The sequence below is a fragment of the Bactrocera neohumeralis genome, chromosome 5, assembly GCF_024586455.1.
Source record: "Bactrocera neohumeralis isolate Rockhampton chromosome 5, APGP_CSIRO_Bneo_wtdbg2-racon-allhic-juicebox.fasta_v2, whole genome shotgun sequence".
In the NCBI taxonomy this organism is placed as follows: domain Eukaryota; kingdom Metazoa; phylum Arthropoda; class Insecta; order Diptera; family Tephritidae; genus Bactrocera; species Bactrocera neohumeralis.
In genome coordinates, this window is record NC_065922.1 from 57,024,942 (window position 1) to 57,045,091 (window position 20,150).

General features: G+C 37.0%; 1 protein-coding gene across 1 annotated transcript in view; it reads left to right on the forward strand.

Moving 5' to 3' along the window:
* Nucleotides 1-20,150, forward strand: part of LOC126758794 (carbonic anhydrase-related protein 10) — a 171,246-nt gene that overhangs the window by 110,461 nt on the left and 40,635 nt on the right. The window contains exons 4-5 of the mRNA XM_050473176.1: nt 8,185-8,321; nt 8,421-8,633. Of these exons, the coding sequence (XP_050329133.1) occupies nt 8,185-8,321; nt 8,421-8,633 (350 nt within the window). The remainder of the gene's footprint in view (nt 1-8,184; nt 8,322-8,420; nt 8,634-20,150) is intronic.

A 20,150-nucleotide genomic window follows, 5' to 3' on the forward strand; every position in this document is an offset into this window, starting at 1 on the left:
CATTGCCCTCGATTTTCGAATACAAGGGAACAGCTAAAAACCACACTCGGTGGTATTTTACGGTCGATAACTTGACGACAATCATGTGTCGACTGATAAATGGAAAGCTGTCAGCGAAGCGTCAGCGTTCACAATGACTAAACTGAGATCTTCTCAACAGACTAGGCGTCCGTCAGTCCGCGCAATAGAAGACTGTCTTGTCCCTCCCACGAAGTAATACCTAGCCGGTGGTTCCGTGGGAGAGTCCTGAGTTGGGAGTAGGTTAGGTTTAGCGGATTAAAGTTCCGCACTTCGGCTTTCGATGCTTCAAAAAAAAAACAAAAAAAAAAAAAACATACAACGAGAACATACATGATATTGAACGTAAATATACAATATAGAAGTAGTTCCTGAATGTAACACGTGTTTGCGAAGCGAAATAAACATCTAGATAATGCATTTAAGTTTAGAGCAAGTTTCCACCATTCTGTAAGCGACCAAACATTTCTTTGCATGAAACAAAAAAAATATGGGAACGGAGCGAGAGCAGAAGGCAAGAGAAAAAATTGCCAACACTTCATAGACCGCAAAACTTCGCGCGCTCGGTTTGACTTATTCAGCAACCACTGACCGCTGGTGCTCTGCTGGTGCTGGTGCAGTCCGTATGCTCGTCTCGTTCACCTTGTTTATGTCCCTGTGGCCTTTTGCCGATGCCATTCCAACATGTGTACACTGCACAGCCGCATTGCCACAAGTTGGTTGAGCGTATTCCTTGCTTCACTATTTTTCATTTTGTACTGTGTATGCATGTATTTTTGTGTGTTTTGTTGTTATTGTTGATGTAGGTCTTGTTTATTTTTCATATTTCCCAATTTACTGACCACCATCGCTTCATTTTGCAACGGAAATGAACTGGTTGGCCTTTGGATATTAAATGTGTGGTTTTCGCTGATTCTCAGTTAGTAGGCGTTGATGCAACCAACTAGGCTTATATATGTGTACTATATGTACCTTTATGTTCTTTCCACATTTGTTTATGTATTTTGTTGGCAAGAGGCGAGAAACTACAGCTTGGTAGCCACCCCAACAATTGCGTTATCTTAGTAACGGTGGTACTCACATGTTACATGCATACCTATTTGTAAATTCTGAACACACATATTGATACATGCAAATGTTAGAGAGTGTATTTGTACAGCTTAATTTTTTTAAGTCTTGTGTTGAACGGTTGAACTCATAAATTTTACCGCGTCCGCAATTGCTTCATCTTTGAGGCATTTTGCGTTTACTTACATATGTATATCAGCTAAAACCGTTACTCCCTAACAAGCAGATACACTGGCTGCACACAAAATGTATATAAGTGCGGGAAAAGGCCACAGGAACATTAGGTATCTATGCATACTCCATATTTACTCGGTAGGGTGTCCTGCAGCGATTTTGTAGTTTATTTGTCATAACTGCAGGCACTTCAGTCGCAATAAGCTCTGCGAAAGGGGTGTACATGAAATATTCTCTCTTTTTCCCTTCACTCACTTCTGGTCTTCTGATTGGAGGTGGCAACAAATTTGGTTCATAAATCTTCGCGCTTGTATTTGGTAATGTGCAAAATAAAGCAATAATTATGCTTTGGATTTGCTTGGAATGTATGTGAAATTGTGCGCGTGTGTGTGGTTGTGGAGTTAAGCTGATAAAACTGTCAGACTCCGACATGCGTGAGTGTGTGTGGGTGGTGCCTACGGCTCAATCCTTTGCAACAGTTGCAAGTTGAACTGTAATAAATTTACGGGAATTTGTGCGCGATTAGTTGGTGCTAGCTTGTGTATTTACTCTTGTGCATCACTAAATAATGCATGAATGTGCATGCAAATGAAATATGCACTAATATTGAATTTTATTATAATAAAAATTGATTATTTAGTTGTAAAATCAATACGAGAGCGGCCCAATTACAACTCAACCTCATCAATTAATGACGCCAGTATTGCAACTGAAATTTAATATTATGTATGTTATTCATTCTCGAATACGAATACTGCCCCAATAACAGTTGATTAGAACCGGTAGATTTACTTTGATCATGGGTGCACGCGGAATCTTGTACTGAAATCAAGGAACACTTCAATGCTTTATAAGGTGGTTCTTCTACCTACTTCGAGAAGGACGCAACTTTCACAGGGCTGTAGTATGATGTTTTATTAAACCAATTTAACAACAAATTGCGCAAACACATCCACTCCATATAACCCACCAGCTCACATTATGATCATCGCCACGACCAAATTGATCAAATAGGGTTACGAACTTTCGTTTCATCGACCATATTGTCCAGATTTGGCACACTGCCACTCATCTTTGTTTTCAAATTCGAAAAAGCAGTCGTCGAATCGAAATTGGCCGGTATTGTATCGAATGAGGAGGTCTCGCAACCCCGGAGGCCCACTATGCAGATTGGTTAAAGAGTCCTGCTGTGGTAATTTTATTGACTAATAAATTGTATTTTTAACAAAAAACGTATATATTTCCAGTTTATCCTTAGAAGATATATGAAGGTGAATAACCTCCTTCCAGGATTCACTTTTTCTATTTTTGTGATCGAAAATATTTATGTCTGCTGAATGTATATCTCTTATGTGGAATATTGAGTTATTTTAGCCATACAATGAAAGATTTATTTTTAAATTTCTTAATTTGTCGTTTAATGTTTTCCACTAACACGTCAATTATTTACAAACTTGATCGTAATGGGTAGAATTCGTTCTAATTTCGGTTAGAAATTCCATTTTTTCCATGTTTAGCAATAACAATCATATCTGAGATATCTCTAGATAGATAGATAGATAGTAATGTAGAGGCTTTGCACTTCAACTTATGCTGTGGTTGGGAAAGTGCACATTGCCCCTGAAGCGCATATATAGGCGATCCTTTGCAGCTTCGATAGTTAAAGGCTTACCGAATACTGCGTTGCCTTAGACCTTACGATCATGGTATGCAGCTATCTTATGATACCTGGCTTGTAGCCCCATGATGTGCCGGCTAGGCGTCAGCATATCATGAGTGCCTTGATGGCTTTGGACAGGGTTAAATCGACATCTCTAGCAGCAACTCACAACTTGAATCAAAATTGGAATAGGTTTCGTCAAATCCTATACACATCAACGAATTATGTCACATATTAACGTACCAACTTGTTTGAAATATCTATATAAATTTTGAATTTTGATTAGACAAATCAATCTTCCACTAAATAAAATATTTCCCCGCATTGTACTTTCATAATACATTTTTATATGTCTAGAAATCTGTTATGTATGCATTTCAAAATATATTATATAAATTCATTTTCATATCAACTTGAATTTCATCAGCTGCTCCCTTTACACCAACCAATTCTACTTATTTACTTTTCTTCACCAAAACTTTTACTTTCCAAGATTTTTTAGTTTAGCAAAAGATTTTTTTATTTACTTATTTTGTGTTTTATTTTTTATTTATTTACTTAGTTTTTTTTACTTTCAGTTTGCACAAGCAAACCGGTTGCTTCCTTTTGAATGCGTGGTTTCCATTTACTGCAGCTTTATTTGTTTTTTGTTATTCTTCATTGTTACCTTTATTTACAAACACAACTTAGTTTTATATTTGCCCGAAACATTCAAAAGTTGCAGTTACTTACTCTATCATTTCTTTACTACAAAGTCATTATTTACACTTTTCTGTTAACTATTTTATTGCAAGTTGTTATGTTTTATTTTTCAAGAGACTACGTAATAAAATACTGCTCTTCTGAACTTTATGCATTTGTAATAAATGAGTTATTGGTTTTAATAAAATTTTCTACATTTAGATGAAGTACGGGGCGTATGAGTAATTATAACTTGATAAGTAATTACATGGCGTATGAGTAACTATATCTTTATACATTATATCTTTATACATTGGATGTATGAGGCGCATGAGTAATCTTATATATAACAAGAAAGGAAGGGCTAAGTTCGGGTGTCACCGAACATTTTATACTCTCGCACGATAAAGTGATAATCGAGATTTCATTATCCGTCATTTACATATTTTTCAAATACCGTATTTGTGTAAAGTTTTATTCCGCTATCATCATTGGTTCCTAATGTATATATTATACAGAGAAGGCATCAGATGGAATTCAAAATAGCGTTATATTGGAAGAAAGCGTGGTTGTTAACCGATTTCCCCAATATTTCGTGCATGTCATCAGGGTGTTAAGAAAATATTATATACTGAATTTCATTGAAATCGGTAAAGTAGTTCCTGAGATATGGTTTTTGGTCCATAAGTGGGCGACGCCACTCCCGTTTTCAATTTTTAAAAAAGCCTGGGTGCAGCTTCCTTTTACCATTTCTTCCGTAAAATTTGGTGTTTCTGACGTTTTTTGTTAGTCGGTTAACGCACTTTTAGTGATTTTCAACATAACCTTTGTATGGGAGGTGGGCGTGGTTATAATCCGATTTCCTCCATTTTTGAACTGTATGTGGAAATGCCTGAAGAAACGACTCTGTAGAGTTTGGTTGACATAGCTATAGTAGTTTCCGAGATATGTACAAAAAACTTAGGAGGGGGCGTGGCCACTCCCACTTTTCCAAAAAATTACGTCCAAATATGCCTCTCCCTAATGCGATCCTTTGTGCCAAATTTCACTTTAATATCTTTATTTACGGCTTAGTTATGACACTATAGGTTTTCGGTTTTCGCCATTTTGTGGGCGTGGCAGTAGGCCGATTTTGCCCATCTTCGAACTTAACCTTCTTATGGAGACAAGAAATACGTGTACCAAGTTTCATCATGATATCTCAATTTTTACTCAAGTTATAGCTTGCACGGGCGGACGGACAGACGGACGGACGGACAGACAGACATCCGGATTTCAACTCTACTCGTCACCCTGATCACTTTGGTATATATAACCCTATATCTGACTCTTTTAGTTTTAGGACATACAAACAACCGTTATGTGAACAAAACTATAATACTCTCCTTAGCAACTTTGTTGCGAGAGTATAAAAATGAATCGCAAAATGTGTTGCTAAGCGCATAACTCAACAACGCCTGGACCAATTTGGCCAATTCTTTTTTTAAATGGTCGTTTAAGTTCAAAGATGGTTTTTACGGCGAGAAAAATTCGAATTATTGCTAATTTTAGTTATAAGTTGAAAAAATTTTAGGCATATAACTCTCGTCTAGACAATGAAGACGAAGCCGTGAATTATGCAGTGGAATTTCAAAATTCTTTCGAGAGGCTTGGTATGCCGCAGTATCATTTGCGTCGCAAAGTTGGATCTCTCATTATTATGTTTCACAATCTTCATGCGCCGAAACTGTGTAATGGAACCCGAGTGATTGTGACGCAGTTATCAAATACTAGGGGACAGCCATTTCAGTTCAAACGTTTCAGTTTCGAGGGAAAATTGTATTTGCGATGACAATGAACAGGTCACAAAGATAGTCGCTAGAAGAGTGTGGCATAAATCTGGAAATGCTATATTTTTCACACGGCCAGATATACGTGGCGTGTTCACGAGTTGGAAACTCATCTTCTTTGTACATTTACGCACCAGAAAAGAAACCAAAAATTTTGTTTCAAGCTGCGCTACATTAAAAAAATGTAAAAAAACCGCAAATAAATCATTTTCAACACAATATAAATTCAACTTTCTTTTCATTTCAAAACACTTAATTTCTTGCAGGACAACGGTTGCGTGGTCAGCTAGTTATAATATAAAATTGAGAATCGTACATGGCGTATGAGTAATAATAATATAATAAAGGGGTTATAAGCGGCGAATGAGTAATTATCATTTTTAATATATTGTTGAACGGACAGTATATTTCATTAATTTTATAATTAATATCGACAAAATTAAAATATTTGTGATATTGCACTGAGCCCCTTCAAACCGAGGTTGGCATTAGTTTATTGTCCATAATGTCTATATAATTAAGCAAAATTATCAACTAAAATTATTTTGTGAAATATTTCTTAAAAGTTTTACTAAATTCTACATTTTTGAACCTTGAGTTCGAATTACAATTTATACCAATCCAAAAAAAAAAAATTGTGAGGCCACGTTTTATTAAAAGGAAGGACCTAATCACAATTAGAATATAATATATTTTTTAGATATTCAAATTTTATACGGATTAAAATACAAGGTCTGTCGCAAAAGAAACAGATTTTTTTAAATATAACTGTTTCTGGTGGCGGCACCTATTGGTGGGTATATGAAATAAAAAGTTTGATCTCTTGTTGATATTTCGTAAAAATTTAAGACAATTGGATAACTACAATCGATGTTATCGATCAAAAAGTGGCAGCAGCTTTTGGTCATCGGTCGTAAAATGCATTTTGAACAAAGAGCAAATATTAAATTTGGTTTTAAACTTGGGAAAACGTTTACTGAAACATTTCAAATGATGAAAAAAGTTTATGGTGATCAGTGCCTATCCCGTAGTAATGTGCATGAGTGGTTTAAGCGATTCCAAGAAGGTCGTGAGGACCTCTGTGACGATCAGAAGTCGGTCATATTTAGAAGTCAAAAATAAAAACAATGCTGATTTGTTTTTACTATTCCGAGGGTATTGTACACCGAGAGTTCGTCCCACCTGGCCAAACGATTAATGGTGTGTTTTATCTTGGTGTTATGAAACGTCTTTTGTCACGCATTCGTCGTGCTCGACCACAATACCGTGAGGCAGGGTCCTGGCGCCTGTTGCACGATTATGCGCCGTGTCATCGGTCGACGCTTGTCACTGATTTTTTGACAAAAAAACTCCATATTAACCATTAATCACTCACCCTACTCACCTGATCTGGCACCCTGTGATTTTTACGTATTTGGAAAACTTCATTTGCCCATGAAAAGACACTGGTTTCAGGACATTTCACCTATCCAAAAGGCGACGACCGATATTCTCAAGAGCATTCCGAACAAGTAAGGAAGGGCTAAGTTCGAACATTTTATACTCTCGGGTGTCACCGAACATTTTATACTCGTATTATACAAAGAAGGCATCAGATGGAATTCAAAATAGCTTTATATTGGAAGAAGGCGTGGTTGTGAACCGATTTCAGCCATATTTCGTACATGTCATCAGGGTGTTAAGAAAAGATTATATACCGAATTTCATTGAAATCGGTCTAGTAGCTCCTGAGATATGCTTCTTGGTCCATAAGTGGGCGGCGCCACGCCCATTTTCAATTTTTAAAAAAAGCCTGGGGGCAGCTTCCTTCTGCCACTTCTTCCGTAAAATTTAGTGTTTCTGACGTTTTTTGTTAGTCGGTTAACGCACTTTTAGTGATTTTGAACATAACCTTTGTATGGGAGGTGGGCGTGGTTATTATCCGATTTCTTCCATTTTTGAACTGTATATGGAAATACCTGAAGAAAACGACTCTGTAGAGTTTGGTTGACATAGCTATAATAGTTTCCGAGATATGTACAAAAAACTTAGTAGGGGGCGGGGCCACGCCCACTTTTCCAAAAAAATTACTTCCAAATATGTCCCTCCCTAATGCGATCCTTTGTGCCAAATTTCACTTTAATATCTTTATTTATGGCTTAGTTATGACACTTTATAGGTTTTCGGTTTCCGCCATTTTGTGGGCGTGGCAGTGGGCCGATTTTGCCCATCTTCGAACTTAACCTTCTTATGGAGCCAAGGAATACGTGTACCAAGTTTCATCATGATATCTCAATTTTTACTCAAGTTACAGCTTGCACGGACGGACGGACAGACGGACGGACAGTTGGACGGACGGACAGACAGACATCCGGATTTCGACTCTACTCGTCGCCCTGATCACTTTGGTATATATAACCCTATATCTGACTCTTTTAGTTTTAGGACTTACAAACAACCGTTATGTGAACAAAACTATAATACTCTCGTTAGCAACATTGTTGCGAGAGTATAAAAATGACCTTAAACACTCATTTGAAATGCTAATTGACCCGGCTAAACGCTATATCGAAGCACAAGGAAACTACTTTGAATAAATGTTTATATGTTTCTTTTGCGACAGACTTTGTATTTCAATAGAACTACAATAAAAACCTGAAATTTTTTATAAGTAAAAAAAAATTATACCTCAGTTAAACTGAAATGGAAAAAAACTATATTTTGCTTAGTATGTTTACTACTATGCTTTACTTTTTTCGATCTGTGTAATTTCAGGTCCTGCTTTTTGGGGTCTTATCAACCCAGAGTGGTCGCTCTGTAATAAAGGGCGTCGACAATCACCGGTGAACCTAGAACCACAACGCTTATTATTCGATCCCAATCTGAGACCTCTGCATATCGATAAACATAGAGTAAGTATGAAGCCAAAAAGCTTATATATTTTGAAAAAAATTTTATAATGCAAGATACTGATACCGCTTTTTTCTTTTGTTTCAATTTCTGCTTTACAGATAAGTGGTCTAATCAGCAATACCGGTCATAGTGTTATTTTCACCGCTGGCAACGAGACGGTTGCGAACTATGATGGCATGCAAACGCCAGTTAACATATCCGGTGGGCCATTATCATATAGATATCGATTTCATGAGATTCATATACACTACGGATTACATGATCAGTTTGGCTCAGAGCATAGTGTGGATGGCTATACATTCCCAGCGGAGGTGTGTATGGATTATTGTTATATATATTATTAATTTCGTATTTGTGTCATTTTCATCTTTATGATAGGTTAAGCTATAAATTATGCTAAATTTTATACATTTTTCTGTCATTTTACAACTATTTTAACGTTTCATCTATAGTATTTGGTCTATTCTCAGCACTTTTTCTCAGTAAAACTATGGGCTTTTATTGCCAATTATTTCAATACAAACTACGTACGCCGCATTCTCTCAAACTTATGATAATTCACTATCCCCACTTGAAAACTGTATTGCTCAAGGTATATTAATTCCAGTTGGGATATCACTTGACTCTGACTTTAACCTTATATTAATATCTACAGATTTCTTAAAAGACAATTATAAGTTTAATAAACTAACTCGACAGACCCTTTAATTGCTCTTATGATGAAAAAGACTTTTAGTCTTTTATGTATACATTCACGTTATTTCTACCTACATTCTACTTTCATGTCTCCTTCCATGTGTTCTCCAAGAAGTGACTAAAAACTGAACAAAAATAAAAAGTTAAGTTGAAATATGTGTCACTCAATCTAAAGCAAAAATATGCGACAAGAAGCTGGAACAAATAAGACATCAAACACACTCACACTTTTCAAGTACACACATGTCTAAAAACTTGAATACTCGCTTAGACGAGTGCAGCGATATGAAAAAATGTAAACATTACAAAGGTTGTGTCATTTCGCCAAATTCAATTGTTCATTTTATAAACGACATTTGTTTGCTAAGTGACATACAAATACTGGCAAATGTACGTAAGAACATGTGTCTCGTATTTACACAGTTCATACATTTTGCTATGCTCTCTAAATGCATATATAGAAATGTATGAGTGTGTGTTGAAGAACCAAATCTTAGACACGCATTGCGCGTATGGAACGAGGGGACTTTCTTCAAATCCAAATATCTAAATGCTTATATGCATAGATGTCTGCACGCATTCAATGCCAATTCAAACTTGAATTGGTCCTTTGTCGACACTTGCCTTTACGAAAATCATTTTTTGACATTTGCCGCACAAGTGCACTTATCCACGTGTTTGCGCTTGTGTGCTTGGCTAAGTACGTGTGGGTGTGTATGTGCCAGCTTAGTAATGTAAATACGTTCACACATATCCGCTGTCATGTCGCATGTTTATTTCTGTTTTTATAAATCTCTTTTCCTCTGACTAACAAAATATTTTTACACTCTCGTGCTTCCAACGCGCGGCGAGGAAGGTGGGACGGTGACAACGACAGTTGTTGACGATAGCTACTCACTGCAAATACCGATTGTCGCTGGGTTTTGTGTAACTCCTGCTATTTTTTGTTATATAAATACTACTAAATAGGCATGCTTACTTTCCGGCTGATATGTCTTAACTCTTCTGCTTCGTTTGCTTGCTGCCGCCTTGATTTCTCCACACTCTTTGCTTATTTTTCGCATATTTACTTAGATAAACGAGCGGATGTTTGCTCATGTTCTAGTTATTGTTGTGAAATTGTTTGAAATATTTGATCAGCTTTAAAGAGACTCAAATGCGGATTTGATGGCAGTTTAAATCTGGTGGTTGTCATTTTGATTTTACTCATATTCGTGGTAATGTTTTCATTATTGATTATTTCACTGTGGCCTACAATATTTGGAGCCTTTTTTTAGATTAAGACAAGTACTGAAATTCTATGGTCCGATGCGTTTTAATAAATTAAGAAAGTAATCCTTTTGCATACACTTACATTTACACTAATCTGATATTTAACTCAGATTTTTAACTTTAAACATAGACTTTATTAAATTTGAAAGCAATTGCCAAGATTGCCTTGGTTGTAGTCAAGATTCACACATAAAATTATATAGAATTGAAAAACGGACAACACAAATATGTAAGATTCATATATTTTTATAAAATTCTTTTGAGAAATTACCAAGCAAAACTACGATACTTGACATTTTGTAAAGATACATATAATATTTTAAATAAATATTGTAAATTGCAGACTCACTCAGTTTTAATACTGCATTTTTTGTCTGAAGTATTTATATTATATTAAGATCAAGCTCATTAACTCTAGCGAGATGTATTTTTGCCATTATGACGTATAGTTAGTAGAAGAAAATGCTCTCTGATTTTCATTAAACATTGAAAGAAATAATGAATCAAAAATAAATTGTTATTAAATTCCCCGGGTAAATGATATTCTGTTCGAACTTCGACCTCTTATTAGTGAGATGGCAAGAAAGCTCGGCATCACTCCCGAATTCGCTTGAACAATTTTGGTGGATATTTTCGGTTTGAAACGCGTTCTTGTCGACTCGTCTCGATAAAGCTGATTTTTTTTTCAAAAAGAGTACCTTAAAACGATCTCTTTGGACATGCTTGATCGCGCGATTTCCGATACTACATTCATGGAGAGCATTTTAACTGCCGACGGGATATGGGCTAATGAGTTTAACATACAAACAGGTCAACAATCATCTGATTGGAGAGGAGTCGAAACCAAAAAACCATGCCAAAGCCGCTCAAAAATCAAGGTGATGCTGATTGTTGTTTGCGTGGTAGTGGTTGCGTGGTTTAGTGCAACATGAATTTATTTTGGAGGGACAGACGGTCAATCATTATTATTTGGCCGTTTTGAGGCGTTTACGTAAGAACATCTGTCGAAAACGGCCACGATTGTGACAGAATTTGAATCCAAACACCCAATCAATACCCCCGTATTCATCAGATTTGGCTCAGTGAAATTTTTATTGTTCCCCAAATTGATATGCTCCCAGGAACCCGTTTTCATTACGAAAAGTGTTTCGAGAACTTGAAAATTCGTTGGCATAATTATGTTACATCTGGTGGAGATTACTTTGAAGGCAACAAAATATACCTCAAACAAATAATTATATGTGCATCATGTATTTTCTTAATTAAAAAAGTACAAAAGCTGATATCGAAATTTTGGGAATGTGGTTTTATTTACAGATAAAGTTTACAAAATAAAAACATAAAGTGGTAACAAATTTCAAATATATGTAATAAGGAAGTTAAATCAAAACAAGTAAGGAAGGGCTAAGTTCGGGTGTCACCGAACATTTTATACTCTCGCATGGTAAAGTGATAATCGAGATTTCATTATCCGTCATTTACATATTTTTCAAATACCGTATTTGTGTAAAGTTTTATTCCGCTATCATCATTGGTTCCTAATGTTTATACTCGTATTATACAAAGAAGGCATCAGATGGAATTCAAAATAGCTTTATATTGGAAGAAGGCGTGGTTGTGAACCGATTTCAGCCATATTTCGTACATGTCATCAGGGTGTTAAGAAAATATTATATACCGAATTTCATTGAAATCGGTCTAGTAGCTCCTGAGATATGCTTCTTGGTCCATAAGTGGGCGGCGCCACGCCCATTTTCAATTTTTAAAAAAAGCCTGGGGGCAGCTTCCTTCTGCCACTTCTTCCGTAAAATTTAGTGTTTCTGACGTTTTTTGTTAGTCGGTTAACGCACTTTTAGTGATTTTGAACATAACCTTTGTATGGGAGGTGGGCGTGGTTATTATCCGATTTCTTCCATTTTTGAACTGTATATGGAAATACCTGAAGAAAACGACTCTGTAGAGTTTGGTTGACATAGCTATAATAGTTTCCGAGATATGTACAAAAAACTTAGTAGGGGGCGGGGCCACGCCCACTTTTCCAAAAAAATTACTTCCAAATATGTCCCTCCCTAATGCGATCCTTTGTGCCAAATTTCACTTTAATATCTTTATTTATGGCTTAGTTATGACACTTTATAGGTTTTCGGTTTCCGCCATTTTGTGGGCGTGGCAGTGGGCCAATTTTGCCCATCTTCGAACTTAACCTTCTTATGGAGCCAAGGAATACGTGTACCAAGTTTCATCATGATATCTCAATTTTTACTCAAGTTACAGCTTGCACGGACGGACGGACAGACGGACGGACAGACGGACAGACGGACGGACGGACATCCGGATTTCGACTCTACTCGTCGCCCTGATCACTTTGGTATATATAACCCTATATCTGACTCTTTTAGTTTTAGGACTTACAAACAACCGTTATGTGAACAAAACTATAATACTCTCGTTAGCAACATTGTTGCGAGAGTATAAAAATAGTCTTAGTACTAAAGTTTTTTGGTATTTTATTATACTCTCGCAACAATGTTGCTAACGAGAGTATTATAGTTTTGTTCACATAACGGTTGTTTGTAAGTCCTAAAACTAAAAGAGTCAGATATAGGGTTATATATACCAAAGTGATCAGGGCGACGAGTAGAGTCGAAATCCGGATGTCTGTCTGTCCGTCCGTCCGTCTGTCCGTCCGTCCGTGCAAGCTGTAACTTGAGTAAAAATTGAGATATCATGATGAAACTTGGTACACGTATTCCTTGGCTCCATAAGAAGGTTAAGTTCGAAGATGGGCAAAATCGGCTAACTGCCACGCCCACAAAATGGCGGAAACCGAAAACCTATAAAGTGTCATAACTAAGCCATAAATAAAGTTATTAAAGTGAAATTTGGCACAAAGGATCGCATTAGGGAGGGGCATATTTGGACGCAATTTTTTTTGGAAAAGTGGGCGTGGCCCCGCCCCTACTAAGTTTTTTGTACATATCTCGGAAACTACTATAGCTATGTCAACCAATGTCTACGGAGTCGTTTTCTTCAGGCATTTCCATATACAGTTCAAAAATGGAAGAAATCGGATAATAACCACGCCCACCTCCCATACAAAGGTTATGTTGAAAATCACTAAAAGTGCGTTAACCGACTAACAAAAAACGTCAGAACACCTAAATTTCACGGAAGAAGTGGCAGAAGGAAGCTGCATCCAGGCTTTTTTTAAAAATTGAAAATGGGCGTGGCGCCGCCCACTTATGGACCAAGAACCATATCTCAGGAGCTACTAGACCGATTTCAATGAAATTCGGTATATAATTTTTTCTTAACACCCTGATGACATGTACGAAATATGGGAGAAATCGGTTCACAACCACGCCTTCTTCCAATATAACGCTATTTTGAATTCCATCTGATGCCTTTTCTGTATAATACGAGTATAAACATTAGGAACCAATGATGATAGCGGAATAAAACTTTACAAAAATACGGTATTTAAAAAATATGTAAATGACGTATTATGAAATCTCGATTATCACTTTACCATGCGAGAGTATAAAATGTTCGGTGACACCCGAACTTAGCCCTTCCTTACTTGTTTTTTTAATATTTTTAGTGATTTTGTATGATTTTTTAAGAGCTTGATAACTTTTTTAAAAAAAACGCATAAAATTTGCAAATCTCATCGGTTCTTTATTTGAAACGTTAGATTGGTTCATGACATTTACTTTTTGAAGATAATTTCATTTAAATGTTGACCGCGGCTGCGTCTTAGGTGGTCCATTCGGAAAGTCCAATTTTGGGCAACTTTTTCGAGCATTTCGGCCGGAATAGCCCGAAATGTTGTCTTCCAAAGCTGGAATAGTTGCTGGCTTATTTCTGTAGACTTTAGACTTGACGTAGCCCCACAAAAAATAGTCTAAAGGCGTTAAACATGATCTTGGTGGCCAACTGCCCATGCATCCCGAAAAATGCACTGTTTGGTGTGGTTTGTACGCTGGTGGAATCATTGGACCGTATTTTTTTTTTCAAAGATGCTGTTGGACGCAACGTTACGGTGAATGGCGATCGCTATCGTTCGATGCTAACAAACTTTTTGTTGCCAAAAATGGAAGAACTGAACTTGGTTGACATGTGGTTTCAACAAGATGGCGCTACATGCCACACAGCTCGCGATTCTATGGGCATTTTGAGGGAAAACTTCGGAGAACAATTCATCTCAAGAAATGGACCCGTAAGTTGGCCACCAAGATCATGCGATTTAACGCCTTTAGACTATTTTTTGTGGGGCTACGTCAAGTCTAAAGTCTACAGAAATAAGCCAGCAACTATTCCAGCTTTGGAAGACAACATTTCCGAAGAAATTCGGGCTATTCCGGCCGAAATGCTCGAAAAAGTTGCCCAAAATTGGACTTTCCGAATGGACCACCTAAGACGCAGCCGCGGTCAACATTTAAATGAAATTATCTTCAAAAAGTAAATGTCATGTCATGAACAAGCTCTTAAAAAATCACCCGATATATGTGATATTAATAGCCAATATTATTACCATTATTCTGTATTACGGAATTAAGTCGGGATGGCATCTAATCCACCAAGGACTTAAGGTGGGCTGGATCAATATTGGCCTATTCTTTGTTTATTGCCTTTTTAAGGTCCTTGCTGTCTCAAACTGTGTACCGTTCTTGAACACTTTGTCAGAGACGATACCCCAGAGGATCTCAATCGGTTTTAGGCCCGGACTTAAGGCGGACCAGTCCAATACAGGCATTTTTCGCCCCGTAAAAATGGATTTGGTGACCTAAACTGTGTGTGTTGAAGCATTGTGCTACTGAAAAGTCCTGTCGTCGCTTTATAAATTGCCACCAAATTCTATTAACTCACTCTACAGGAAACCCACATACATTTGAATATTCATTAAGGTAGAGATGTAGCACTTATATGGCTTTCCCCTATGGCAGAACGCAGCCCATACCATCCCACTGCCACCGCCAAACCCTCGCTTAAAACAGGATCGCCGATCCTGGCGCATATCTCTCCAATATCTTTTGCAACTATCAGGGCCATCTAGATTGAACTTCTTTTCATTACTAAAAATTACGTTATGCCATTCTTAGCATCAAAAACGGTACTTATTTGCAAACTCCATGCGAGCCTTCAAGTGTCGCTGTGAAGGCTTGGGTTTAGGCACCATGGGGGTATGTTTCAGTAATGGATTTTTATGAGTTCTTTGCACTATTCGACTGTCAGTTATTTGGAGACCCATATGACCTTAAATTTTTTCGCTACTCATTAAATCAACCACAGCAAGTCCTTGTATTTGCCGTTTGCAACGCAAATCAATGTTGCTTTTTCGCCAACTTCGTCGAATTGTACCATATTAGCTTAAATTTTTTAGGTAATTAGAGATGCAGTTCCGGTGTCAGTTTATTTTTTTTGCGATATTGGTTATATTCGCACCGCTATCATGCATTCCTTTAATGATGCCTTGCTCAGGGTCTGTCAAACTGGTTTCATGAGGCATTTTAACTAATCAATGTCGAAATATTTAAATTAATTCCACTTATTTGAACAATTACATACTTATAATAAATATCTCAAACAAATTTTTGCAACTTAACTTCCGAAAACGTTATTATCAGCAGTTGCGATCATTTCGCACTGTTGTGTACATATAATTAAAGCTCACGCACATTTTGAAAGCAACGGTACAACGAATGAAAAGAGAAAGCAAAAATTTTGGTCATTTCACAACAACAACATATCACCAAAGAATTGCTCAATTTCAGAAACAGGATAGTTTTTCATATATGGCGAAAAAACAGGAAACCTAGTTATGCACATTTAATTATTTGTATGAGGTATATTGATGAATAATTAAATAATTTGCGTTCTATTTACAATTCTCGGTTACTTTCTTGTCAAAATGTATAAGGTGTAAGGTCAACCGGACGTTTGACAATCCTTAACTTTGTTACCTCAGTGCTAGAGCAAATTTTCACACTATTCTATCTCTTTGAGACTAAAAGAGACACTTTATCGAAAATAGATTTTATTTAGATAACTCATATATAGATCGATATGCGGTAAAATCTAAACCAGCTGTTTGAAAATATTTGTCTTCGGTTTATGAGGGCTAGGTAAAGTATTGACCAGTTTTTACGTAATTTGGACCCAAAACACGCTATATTCAGAAAAATATCTCTCCTAACTTTCAAGTAACAAAATTCTCATATTATCTGATATTTTCAGTGAAATGTTAGTCATACACTTTGGAGCCCACATATTTGAGACCTTTAGCAGGTATAGTCCGATTTTTACAATTTTTATTCCGGCATAGTAAACGTATCTTTATTTGTTTACTGGAAAGTGAGGGAATCAGGTGAAATTCATAATTGTGATAAATGAGAATTAGGCTTGGTTTGTTTGTGTTCATACCATATCAAATAAATTTTGTTATGAATTACGAATTTTGTTAAAATTGGTCGAGTAGATCTTGGCATATGGAATTTCACTTAAAGGTGGGCGGCAGGACGCCTATTGAAAATTTTTGTCATATATACATCTGAGGACCTTCTGTGTAGGGAAGGAATGCTCTTGGTGTATTTACTCTATGAGTTATCGGGTATTCGGTAGCTTTCAGCATTACTATTATATAGAGAGTGGGCGTTACTAACCAAATAACCCATCATGATTACTGTCCGAATTCCCCCACTTTTTAACTGCTTCAAGAAGCGCTAAAGGAAATCATTCTCAGCAAAGTTAGTTGCTAAAGCAATAGAAATTACTGAGATATATACAATAAACCGATTAGGGAAAGACACCATGCTGACTTTTGAAATATACTCAATTCACAGTTAAACCTTTGTTATATACTTTGTATACATATTATGTGGTTATATATATGATATATAAGTATGTATGTATATATATATATTTGAAAACAACTGTTTTGCGCACTAAGAATCCAATCAATTCACCATTTGCACCATTAACATATTTAATCGTAAGAGAGGAAGTTACCCACAGTGCGGTTGGTTATACGAGCAGAAAGAATTGCCGATCCCATAATCTTGCAAATCTTAACTTTCGCATCTCGCTGCAGCTAGTTTTAAATTTTGCAAACAATATAAGAGATGACAACATTTCTCAAAATAACTGAGAAAGATCAATACAATATCTAGTTTGATTTGAATCAGTGCCCGCAAAAATTTACTAAAAGGAGGATAAGAGTAAACAGGACAGTACTAAACATATATTCTTACCCAACTTGTAATCGATATAGCATAATTAAATCGCTCTGAAAGACAGACGCTCAGAGGAAAATTTCGCATTGATTATAAGGCAGTTAAACACAAAGCTTTGCATAAGCTGGTAAGTATGCAAATGCAACCACTAATTTAGCCGCAAAAGGTATCATCGCACGCACATAGTAACTAACCAGTTGGATTTAGGGTCTCAATTAGACTTACAACGAAAATACCACCTGCATGTTTGCCGGTGATTAAATTTACACGCAACAAACAAGCTAAGCGTACAACCAAACACGCACACACAACTGGGATCATAGCTAAAGCACTAACACAGCTAACATACCAACCGTACTGACTAAAAGCAAAGCGGCCGCCAGCCAAACCTGAAACCGAATCGACCACCAACACAACACCCACAGCTAGGGGAAGCGCAAAGGCAAAGGAAATCCCAACATAAATGGTAAAGCGTTAGGCAAAGGCAAGCCGCTGCTAAGGCAACAAAGCAAAGCCAACTAAAAAGCGTAACAAATTGATTCGTGGCTCAAAGCCAGCGCAAAAGTAAACACAGAGGCTCATGCCACCGCTACAAACAGCATTTACTGAGGCTGCAGCTAAAGCCAAGCCGCACATTCGCATTCTCGTGCTTGCCGTCGTCCGCAGCCAATGTTTAATAATCTTATAAGGATTTCATGAGGATTAATTAAAATTACCAATTAAGAATTCATTAATGCGTACCAAATTACATGCAACAGACACATATAATACCGCCGAAAACCAATAGTTGGGCCTACATTTTTTTTTGTTTTTTGTTATCATTATTTCATGTAGCTATATATGTATACTGTTTGGGTTGAAATTCCCCCGTCTGGCGGTAGATTAGCATTTTATTTGACACATGCCAGCTTTTCCACTAATAACACGTATTTTATCTCGAACATTTTCGGTTTTCGAATTGCTAAATTTATTTTAGCCTCTCTCACCTACGAGTCATTGCACAAAGCAGTGGCGGTAACTATGATTTCAATTAATGACACACCTGTGGCATTGCGCACGTCTGTGCCACATTTATTTAGATATTAATTTATGTATTTAGATCTAATAATTAAGCCGATTTGCCCGTGCTTTTGGCAAACAATTCATGCACACAGTCAGCACAGTTAGTGACATAATAGTTTCAATTACCATGGCTACAAATATAATTATACGTATGAGCACTAAAATAGAAAGAGCTTTTTGAAAAACAATAACACAATTTGCTTATTGCTCATCAAGTATCTATATGATTATAATAAAAATTATTTTTTTGTATAATTATTTTATGTCAGTGAAAATTATTCTAATTGTGCTATAAATCGAAATAGCTATGTGCTTATACCGCCTGTTTGAACGGAGGTGCTGAAATAAGTTATTCGTTACAAATGGCTTAAATTTACTTTATTTTTATTAAAGTAACTCGCATTATAACTACTTGTAGAAGGTCAGAAATTCCAAAAGTCGATATATAGCGATTAGTTAGGTTAGGTGACGTTAATCTGAAAGATACTCCACTGTTTCCCTGGTGCCCTGTTCTAGACATTTCCTGCAGTCTTCTCGATCTGTCAGCCCCATATTACGGGCATGAGTCGCCACAAAACAGTGACCACTTAGTAATCCCATCTTGTTCCTACAGTATCTTCTATCAAGTGCCAATAGGAATTTTGTGTACTTCCGATCTACCATTTTGCTTGTTCTATAGGGTTTTGATTTTTTTTACTATGCTTCTGTGGAGATCGTCATATAGACAATGCATGGGTTTCTTTTCGGATATTAGCCGTACACCATTATTGGCAATTTTGTCCACTATTTCATTGACCTTAATGCCTTTATGGTCCGACGTCCAGTAGAAGTGAAGATAATTGCTTATGACAACATTTTCCATTTCTGCTCTGCTTCGCAAGACCCTTCTGTCCGACATGCGATACGAGGTTACAGCCTTGATTGTTGTTTGACCACCTACGTAGATGTTGACTCTGGAATTACCTGTAAGTGCTTGAAATATACTACAGTGGTAAGGCAACATAAAAGACTGCCTTTGTCTCTGGACAGAATATACCCGCACCATCTCTATCGTCTATTTTTGAGCCATCCGTGTAGATGTTTGCAGAGTTGTACGTAGTTAACATACATTTACGCTAGCCTTCTTTTTCGATGTTTACTTTGAACCTTCTTTCCCAACTGTAAAGTGAGTTTATGTAGTCGGTATTTGCATTTTCGAATTCTCCTGCAGCCTGTAGTCGTTCCGCCGATTTTGCTGCGCAGTTTTCAGCGCAGAGGTCTATTGGTGACAGGTTTAGTACCAGTTCAACGGCGGCCGTTAAAGTTGTTCTTAACGCTCATGTTATGCACAGCTCACCGTCTTTGCATTTTCTCTTTTTCGATGGCACTTTCGATGCGCTCTCCGTCAAACGTTGCCTCTTCCCAGCGATATACTGCTCATTGCAATTAGCATACGCTGGATCTGAGGTATTACACCAATTTCGAGTAAAGAAGCGTGCCTGGCCATTCTTCACCTCCTTTCTAGCCCAAGCCAGCTGTTTCACCTCTTCCTTAGGCTTTTACCTTCAGCGCATTCTTGCTTGGCTC